Source organism: Mesoplodon densirostris, chromosome 6 (assembly GCF_025265405.1).
Source record: "Mesoplodon densirostris isolate mMesDen1 chromosome 6, mMesDen1 primary haplotype, whole genome shotgun sequence".
NCBI lineage: Eukaryota > Metazoa > Chordata > Mammalia > Artiodactyla > Ziphiidae > Mesoplodon > Mesoplodon densirostris.
Window position 1 is genome coordinate 112,225,565 of NC_082666.1, and position 9,571 is coordinate 112,235,135.

Genomic DNA, 9,571 nt, shown 5'->3' on the forward strand with positions numbered 1-9,571 from the left:
AGGGCACCCTGCGTGACCTTGAGCAGTTTGGAGTCCTTGGCCCTCTGCCTCGGTCAGGTACCCCCAAAGGTGCCCGTACTCGGCTGCCAGATGCCTCCCTCCTGTGTATACCGTGGAAAACTTGAAAACTCACGGAGGCAGGCGCCTCTGCAGGCTGGAGCTGCTGATGGTGGCCGGCCTCTGTGCAAACCCCGAGTCCTTGGTTTCCCGTAGGTCTCAGGAAGGGCTGGCCGGTACAATCTCAAGGACCTCGCAGTTAGTCCTTAGAGCCCCAGGAGACTGAACCAACAACAGGAGGCGGCTCTCAGCCCCGGACAACTTCCGGAGTGAGCGCCGCGGTGCCCTCGGGCTGGCGACCCCTGTGTAGCCCGGTTGCTACCGTCTGAAGTGCCCTGGGCTGAGAAGGAAGGGCAGGAGGTTCAGAGTGGCCCTCATGCCCAGAGTGGAAGCGATTCCTAGGATCCTGCAGCGACCGAGCTGCCTGCGTGCCCGGCCCGGGCCAGGTGGAGCAGGTCACGGCTCGAGTCCACGTAGCCCGGGGAAAGGATGTTTTCAGAAGACACTGCGCGTGCCTCTCTTACCTCGCCGCGTCCCCCCCCCCGCCAACGTCGCGGATTCAGAACCCCCCGATCAAGTCCCGCTGTGTCATAAAATATTTTATTGGAAAAAAATCACCGTCTTCGTAAGAGAGGGGTAGGGGCCCCAGCGACGTCGGGTTGTCCGGGCGCCATCTCGGGCCGTGGTGGCCTGCGCCGGGCCGCGGGGTCCCCCGACGCGCGGAAGCGGGTGTGTGCCTGGAGGTGTCCGGGCCCGGGGGGCCGGACCGAGGCGACTGGGGGGTGCAGGATAGGATCAGGGCGTGAATGATCGTGGAGCGCCTGGCGACGGCGAGCTCCGAGAGGAGGCGACCTTCCGCCGCGCTGGACGTGTTTCCAGGCTAGGGCCCGCGAGCGCACGGGTTTGGCTTCAGGGTCTGTCCTTCCTTGTTTGGCCCCTAAATGTTCGCATTCAAGGTAATAATAAAAAGTTTAGAAAGCAAACGGCGTGGACGCAGAAGGGCCGACTCGCGGCTTCCGGAGGGTTATGGGGGCCGCGGACTGCGCTGGGGTTCCCTGGGCCCGAACCCTCTGCCGCGCTCAGTCCTCGTGGCTCCGGTCGCCGGCCTCGCCCGGCGCCTCCGCCGGCTTCTCCGCCTCCTTGGCACGCTCCTGCTCCGTGAGCTGTTCGCTCGTGGGGATGGAGTTCTTCTTGGGCCTCCCCTTGGGCTTGGTGGGAGACTCCAGGCCGCCGCCCTGCAGCACCTGCGCGGGAGACGGGCGGCACCGCGGTGAGCTGGGACTGGGCCGGGGACACCCGCGCCCTGTGCCCAGGCAGGGCCTGAAGAGCCCAACGAGGCCATTCGAAGCCGAACCTAGCCCCCGGGAGATGGCGGCCATTTGTCTGAGCGTTGCTAGGGAAAAGGGACCAGAGAGTCCGGCAGAGGGGTTCAAGGCTTCCAGGAATCCTGAGGGTTTAGGGAGCACGAAAGGAGCTGAGCTAGGGCACCCAGTGGGACAGAGAGCAGAGAGGGTCCCTCTGGGCACCAGACACCGAGGGAATCGGGAGGGCTGGGCATAAGTCTCCATGGTGGAGCAGCTCTTGAAGAAGGCTACAGGGGCACGGCCGCAAATAAGAGGGCGCAGAATGCCACAAAAACACTCACTATTTTCTTCCACTTCATCCTTCGATTCTGGTACCACGTCTTCACCTGCAACTGGCTCAGACCCAGGGACTCGGCGAGATCTATTCTGGAAAGAGCGGGGTGCACCCTCAGCAGGGCAGGCAGCCCCCCTCCCCCTACCCGCTGGGCTTAGCCTGGCCCCGCGCTACCTGTCGGGCGTGGAGAGGTACTTCTGCTTCTCGAAGCGTTTCTCTAGGCCCATCAGCTGCAGCTCGGTGAACACGGTGCGGCTCCGACGCCCCTTCTTGGCCTTGGTGCCCGGCTCCCCGGCGCCAGGCGCCTCCAGCTTCCCGCGGAGCTGCAGCTCGAGCGGCAGGTGCGGCGCGCCGGCAGCGCCGGGCAGCCCAGGCCCCGCGGCAAGCAGCGCCGAGCCCAACCCGGAGCAGCCAAGCGGAGCCAGCGGGAACTTAAACACCGCCGCCTGCTCGGCCTTCAGCACGGCTGCGGGGAGAGAGTGGGGAGCCGGGTGAGCTCGGGCCTTGCTCCTCCTCCTGGAGATCCTCGCACCATGCGCCCTAGCTGAGAGCTCTCTCTCTCAGCCGGTGACCCAACACAAAACCTTCGTGCTGGCCGGGAAGTGAGAGATTTGCGCCAGGCACCTAGGCTGAACCTCCTCGACGCCAGGGTCCCCAGAGTCTGGGAAGGGAACCTCCCCCACCCGGGCTCTGCCTGGCATTCTCCAGACCCCAGCTGCTCGAGATTTCAGGATTCTCAATGAACAAGGTCGAAGCTCCCAAACACATAGAGTATGTGTCACGGAAAAGGGAAACCAAGAAAAAACGGCACAGAGTTAGGAAGATAAGCATTTGCCCCAACTAAATAGGCTTTGCTGCATTCAGAGCGGGGGGAGCAAAAAGAGTTTCAGTGGAATAAGCACATCTGCTCTTCTCTGCAGGGCAAAACAGCCAATTCTGAGGGGCAGACAGTGGGTTGTCAGCAGCGGTGAAGTTGGGCGCTTCCCAGAAATTCCAAAGCACCCCAAGAAACGGGAAATTTGTTCTTCCTGTTTTCTCCGTTTAGACTCTTCCCCACGAAGACGTTTCAGTTTTCATTAGTCCTAAACGATTTTTTGCCCGCTTCAAACGAATTATTAATAGTGCAGCTGGAGGCAAAAGGCAGCAGAGATTGGGCTCAAAACGAACAAACTGGCCCTGCTGCCCCCCAGGCAGGCGGAGCACTGGCTGGAGGGTCACTGCAAGTGGAGGAAGTCGGCTCCCTGGGCTGAGGCCACGCTAGAATGTAGGAGGGCTCCCTGCCCAGATAGGCATCTCACTACCAGTGAGCGCTAGCCCCGATGGAGTCGGAAGGGCCCAGGCAAGATGTACGGGTGAATACGAGGAGAGAGCCCAGAGGGGAGCAAGGATCCTTGGGGGAAGGTGAGAAAGGAAAGGCAGACCCACCCCACCGAGAGAGGCCGGTTGGAGAGAGGCTGGGGAAAGGCCAGAAGAAGGGGTGCAGTGGACAGGGCACGGCAGGTCAAGGCAGGGCCCCGACAAGGAAAGAAGAGAACCGAAAGGGACAGAAAAAGCTTGAGTTGCTGGTTCAAGCTCTGCCAAGGCGCAGCCGACCTGGAGCAGAAGGGCCATTCGGGCAGCAGCTCACAAACAAGCCTCTTGTCCCCAGGCAAGACCCAAGGGGCTCTGTGCTACAGCACAGGTCGGTTCGTCGCCAGCCTGAGACCCCGGGCTCTGGAAGGCTCCGGGCTGGCTCGGGCCAGCGTCAGCCCCCAGCATAGCACTCGGAGACACAGGCCTCTTTCCCAAAGGTACGGCTTTCCCGGCTTGGGCAGCCGCGGCCACTCCCAGCCAGCTCTCTGTGGGAAGGCCCAGGCGCCCGCGGCCTGAGGTCGCTTTGACCCGAAGTCTGACATTAGCAGTCTGGTCCAGCGCCCACGATGGGGATGCGGGCTCGGGTCCCCGGGCCTGGACTCCTCGGGGCTGGAAACCGCAGGGTCGCAGTGAAGAAGAGAGCGAATGCCCTCCCGGCAGGCCTGGCCCACGGGCACGAGGCCTGGCTTCTGCGCGGCCCAGCTCCTGCCCCCTTTGCTTCCCCGCCGGGAGCGCGCGGAGGGAACGGTCGGGGGCCTGCGTTCCCGGAGTTGCGTCCGAGAGACGCCGCGGCTCGCTTCCTCCCGCCGAGCCCGGCCAGCGCCCCGCGGCCCCAGGCCCCGCACGTACCCAGGTGGCTGTGGAAGGGCCGCGCCGCCAGCAGAGCCTGCACGCCGAACTTGAGCAGCTCGCCCGCGGCGGCGGCGGCGGCGGCAGGAGCGGCGCCCTTGGGCCCCGGAGGCTCAGTGAGGATTTCCTCGATCATGAAGCTGCGGTAGCGGTGCGGCCGGTGGTCGGCGCAGCCCTCGGGCGGGCCGAAGCGCGCTGCGCCCGGCTCCCCCGGCCGCTGCATCGCGGCGCCCCGGGGCTTGGTGGCGGCAGCGGCTGGGGCGCGGGGCCCGCGCGGGGGTCTAGGCCGGCCCGCAGATCCGGGCGGCGCGCGGGCGCCGGTTCATGCCCCCTCCCCCGCCGGCCGGCCGGGCGGAGGCACAGGGCGCGGGCGGGGCGCGCGGGGCTCGGCCGGTCGGACCCGGGACTGCGCCCCCGCCCCACTCTGCCGCGCCTCTAGCCCCGCCGGCCCCGCGTCACCGCCCCGCCCCGCCCGGCCGCCCCGCCCCGCGTCGCCGCCCCCCACCCCCCAGGCCGAGCCCGAGCCCGAGGGAGGGCCAGAGATGGGAGGGTGGCAGGAGGGAGGGGGCCGGGAGAGGGGCCGACCGTCCCAGACAGAGGGAGACCCAGCGGAGCGCACGCCCAAGAAGGATCGAGCCGGAGAGCTCGGGAGACAAGACCCCCGGGGATGGGAGCTGAGGGATCGAGAGAGAGGTGAGAGAGGGTCTACAGCGAGACAGCGAGGGCCACACAAGATGCGAGACAGTGACGTGAGGATGCCAGGGACACCGAGACGTACGCAGAGAGCAACCGACAGAGGCGCGGGAGTCAGCGGGCCCTGACGTGCCGGAGAGCACAGAGGCAAGCAGCACAGAAAGAGGGGGCAGTTAAGAAAGAGATGGGACAGCTATCAAGGCGAGCGGCCTGGGCAGGGTTCAGGGAGCCCCGGAAAGATCGGGAGGAGGAGAGGCAGAGACCCCGACCCCGAAGCTCGGCTGGAAAGGGGGTGGCGGTGCTCAGCCTCCGTGCCAGGACGCAGGGCTGCCCGCCCGGGCAGGACTGCAGCAGTGGGCCGGGTGCAACTCGCAGGGTAGTAGCTTCACCTGTGCCTCAGTTTACCAGGTACCGCCTCATTTCTCCTGAACTGCCCTGAGAGGCAAATTTCTCCAGCCAGAATTTGCTTGTATTACCAAGTGGTATGTGGACACATCTACACAACCCTAGATGCTGTGGAATGGGTTGTGTTCCCCTAGTTCTAGCAAGAGATGGATGCCAGGACAAGGAAAAAGGCAAAGCCTGCAGCTTTGCCTTTTCGCAGTTTTGGAGCATCAGAGAAAACCAGTACTGGGTGGAGCTGGGTGAGAAGCCACAGGGTGCCCTGGGAGTCTGGGGATAAACTCTGGTGTGACCTGCCTCCTCTCTGAACTGTAAAGTCCCCAATGTCACTGAGGAAGGCCAGAGGCTTTGCTAGCTCCCTCTTTTCATCATTGGGGGAATATAAGTCCAAGTCGTGGGGTGAACAGTCCCAAAGCTCAACTCTCTGCTGAGTTTATCTCTTTGGTGATGCCACTCGAGACAAGCCACTGCCCCATTCTGGACCTCAATCTCCTTACCTGTCCCTGAGAAGATGCTGATACTTGGCTCCAGGGAGGCTGTGAGGACTTAGTGTGTGTGTGTGTGTGGGGGGGGGGACCTGTTCCCATGGGCTCCACAGGGTCTGTTAGGGAGGAGTATATAGTTTGTCCAGGCAAGGAGGGTGGGGTGTCAGTGGAGATGGATGGGTGTCCCCAGGAGACTGGGGAGGGTGCCTGCCCCTCTCCTCCTGCCCATCGGGAGTCCCTCAACTGGGGTCCTGGGCCACTTCTCCTTCTCATGTGAGCTCTGCCTGGGGCCTCAGTGGTCACCTCTGAAAAATAGGATCTACCACATCCATGGCCCTGCCCCAAGATGGTGCATCTTCTGTAGCTCCAGCTGCTAGTGGTGAAACCCTGGCACCTGCCCCAGACCCTGTGTGGACTGGGAGATGCCCAAGACTCATTGTCCACAGGGACAAAGAGAATGTCTTACCAGAGTCTCTAAGAGCCTAGCTGCCTCTCCCCCTAGAGGCTGAGTGACTTCAGCCAGGGCTGCATGTTTCTGAACCTCCCGGCCATCATCAGAACTGAAAGGTGGCCTCCAGGTGCTCCATGTGTGGGTGATCTTGTGAGTCATATAGCTTCTCAGAAGGGGACAGTGTGGGACCTACTAAGTGATGGTATCCCATACTAGGCAGGCCTCTATCCCAGTAGGAGGTAGACAGACAGGGGTGGGTCTGTGCCATCTCTGTTGGCCCAGCAGCCACCCGGCAAACAGAGAAAAGCCAGTGTCTCCTGGAGCCCTGGGCAGTCCAGCTGGGACCCCTCCCTAGATAGGTGCTTGGGTGTCACCCAATCCAACCACCTACTTTCTCAGATGGTGAAACTAAGGCCCGGGAAAAAGAAAGTACTGGCCCAGGGACCACAGTGAGCAGGTTTTGTTTTCTATTGCTCCCTGTATATATGGTATGGGGCCCATTTTTCTCTCACCTCCCTCCACCCATTAGGGCCCACTGGCCATCTCTTTCTCCTTCTCCTCCTCCCTTCCACATCTTCCCGAGGGCATAGCCTAGTCTGCTGTGAGGGTTAGGCCCAGCCATCCCCACTCCATCCCCTCACCTCCTATCTGGCCCCCTGACCGAAGCCACCTGGTTTTGAACCATCTCTGCTCCGCACAACTGCCTCCCTGAAGGTCTCAGGTCCTCCAGGTGGGAGCTCAGGACCCAGATCAGAGGACTTGGGAATCACATTGATCAGCTCTCACCAAATCCATTTTGCCCCCAGTCCTGGGTCAGGTTTAGGAGTAGGAGGTTATTTTCAGGATTGAGGCCTCACCTCTAGATTTTTGGGAGTCAGAAGACCAGTGCTGTCCAGCCCCCACCCTATTTCACGGGTGCTGAGTGGTCAGAGTGCTTCCCCTCAGCTCCTTGGGATAGTTCCAGGTGGCTGAGGCTGAGGGCCGAGCAGTGGCATCCGCTGGGAATGAGGCCCCAGGGCCCTTTTGGGGAATGCCCTGGAGCATTGGAGGTCCGAAGGGCTAAGAGAGCCGGGTCCACCCTGTCACCCCTCAAGGCCCTCCCTTTGGTGGGTAGGCTTCTGATCTACCCCCTGCCGGGCTGTCTGTGCACCGAGTGATCCCAAAGCAGACCTACAGATAAACCCCTTTTAGGCGAAAAAATGCTAAAAACAGCAGCAGGGCCTCCTCTGCTCGGGAACTGCAGCATTGTTGGCTGGGAAAGGATTCCCAGAGAGAGGGGTCCCTCCTCCCTGCGGGAACAGAGACCCAGAGAAGGAAAGCCCCCCCCCCCGCACCCCGGGCGACGGGGCCTCGGGGCCTCTCCCGAGGTCCCAGCCCTGCAATCCCCAACCCAGGGGCGCAGCCGCCGTGCCCAACTCCTGGGACCCAGCCCGGGCCTCCAGCCGCCGTTGCCGCCGCGAAAATCCCGGAAACCGTCCGCTCTCGGCGGGCGCAGTGGAAAAGGTGACCTCAGCGCCCGCGGCCAGCCGCCCTCACCGGCGGCCAGGCGGCGAGGGGCTCCGGGCGGCAGGGGGGTCTCGGCGCCGCCCGGACGCCGGGTGAGGCCCCCTCCCCACCGCTGCCCTGCTCCTCAGACCCCACGGCCGCGTTGGAGGGGCAACGCGAGGGAGAGGGTTACCTCCCTCCTTAATCGAACCCTCTCAGGCCAGGCATGCAGGTTCCAGAACTTCTCCTCCTCCACCTAAGCCCTCCTCCTCCCCTAGCGCCTCCCGGGTCGGTTTCTGGAGCCGATTGGGCGAAGGGGTCCCCGAACCATTGTACAGATGGGGAAGCTGAGTCCGGATGTTGGCAGGCCTGGGCAAGGTTGGTGGCCAAGGTCTGGGTGCTTCTGCATTACCTGGAGTGTTCTGGGCCCAGCTCCCCCTCCAGCACCCACCCAACCCCGGCCCTTTTTCGTTCGTCCCCTCTCCCAGTTGTCGCGGGTTTGTATCCTACTTGGCAAAGCAGAGGTGGGGATGGGAACCAAGGGGCGGTTTCTTCTGGACCGGTCAGCTCACCTCCGGGTGCAACCGTCCAGAAGCTGCCAACGGGGAGTCCTACACCTCCCCCCACCCCCAACTGACAGACCGGGAAACCGAGCCCGGAAGAGCTTCGCTGTCCTTGCCCCCGCGCCCCACGCCCTGTGCCGGGCCTCCTCTATGAGGACGCGCACGATCAGCGCCCGGAACGAAGGTCATCCTCCACTCGCTTCTTTCTGTAAGCTGACTTCTGATTGTCCCCGGCCCGGGGCAGGCTGACGAGGGAGGCGGTGGCTCTCAGGCGGGCGCCCCGGCTCGGTCTCCGTGGGCAATGCCAGAAGGAAGCCACCTGCACTCGGCCGGGAACGCATCGTTCGGTCTGAGGCCCGTGCCCGTTCTTGCTCCTAGTGTCTGAATCCAAGACTGCCGACATCTGTCTTGCCTTCAAAACAGAAAATCTCGAGGTTATAAAATTACTCCGTCTCCACGCTCGCAAGTCACATCTCCCGGTGACCGCACCATCACTTTCTCGTTGGCGAAATGGGTCTCTCATGACACCTTCCTTGATGAACATTTCAAAGTCATGTGTAGAGTTTTCGTTTTGAATCATTTCAAACACCTGTGAGCTCGGGGCTCAAAGCGCGTTTTGGGACAGCACCCTGAGACACATTCCTCTCTCTCCCTTTCAAATTCTCCCTCTTCAAGTAATTTACAAATTTGTTCCTTTGGAAATAGTTACTTTATTTTTGTTTTGTAGCTAATTTTTAATGTGTGATTTTCTTTAGAAGTGTGAGTTTTAAAAGATAGATCCATAGGTAGGTAGTCATTGCCTTGACGTAGCTAAGACCCGGTTTTTGATGCCCCCAGAAACCCAAAGCGATCCTGCTGGTCACAGCGCAGACCCCGGGCCATTCTGCACCACACCCTTCCCCCCACTCCCAGGCATTTCAGCCTGGCCCGGGAGGCTCTAACAGCTTCCTTGGATCCTAGTAGAGTCGTTAGAAATAGAGGCACCCGAGGCCACACCCAGGGCCCAGAAGTAGTGGCCGCGGGTGCCTCGGCTCGCTGGGACCCCAAGGCTTGCTCAGGAGCTGCTGCGCGTGGATACCGAGGCCGTATGTGGGCAGCCCGGGGAACTCCTTTGGGCTTCTCCTGGTGGCGTTGGCGTGTGCGGGTCCTTCCAGAACGTGCCCTGAGACAAGGGCGCCGTGCTCTGGGGACACGGGTGCCAGGACCAGGAGGCTGGGTCCGACTCCCGCTCGGGCGCCAGTCAGGGACCCCAGTTCAGGCTCCAAGCCCTTCTGGCCTTCGGAGAGAGAGAGCATCAGTGCTGGCCGTCCATTCCGGCAGGTGTTCGCTAGCCCAGGTCACTGCCCTCCTGAAGCCGCGGGACTGGCCTCGGCGACACTGCAGTAAAGGAGGGACCCCATGACGGAAACCTGTCCCTCCGGCCAGACTGGTGGGCAAGGTTCATGAAAAGGGCTCGAGCTTTGCTTTTCTTTCTTTTTCTTTCCCTTCCTCCTTTGCTCTCCTTTCTCTCTTCCCTCCCTCCATCCGTCTACCCTCTTTCTTCTTTAACTCGCTTTCCTCTGCCTGCTTCTCCGTCTTCAGTTGGGCTCTGGTTC

The 9,571-nt window shown here is 62.2% G+C and overlaps 1 protein-coding gene across 1 annotated transcript; it reads right to left on the reverse strand.

The window, feature by feature from the left end:
• Positions 1 to 1,136: 1,136 nt before the first annotated feature.
• On the reverse strand, positions 1,137 to 4,120 carry BARX1 (BARX homeobox 1). Its single transcript, XM_060102316.1, has 4 exons — positions 3,898 to 4,120; positions 1,870 to 2,161; positions 1,703 to 1,787; positions 1,137 to 1,301 (listed from the first exon to the last, which is right to left on the reverse strand). Exons 1-4 carry the CDS (start codon positions 4,118 to 4,120, stop codon positions 1,137 to 1,139), a joined length of 765 nt encoding a protein of 254 aa, XP_059958299.1.
• Between the last annotated feature and the right edge of the window lie 5,451 nt (positions 4,121 to 9,571).

Bases quoted from the DNA above. Each gene is read 5' to 3' on its own strand.
- BARX1 (XM_060102316.1), bottom strand. From the start codon at position 4,120: ATGCAGCGGCCGGGGGAGCCGGGCGCAGCGCGCTTCGGCCCGCCCGAG. The intron at 2,162-3,897 runs GTACGTGCGGGG...CTCTCCCCGCAG, and splicing joins GCCCTTCCACAGCCACCTGG to CCGTGCTGAAGGCCGAGCAG. The intron at 1,788-1,869 runs GTAGCGCGGGGC...CGCTCTTTCCAG, and splicing joins TACCTCTCCACGCCCGACAG to AATAGATCTCGCCGAGTCCC.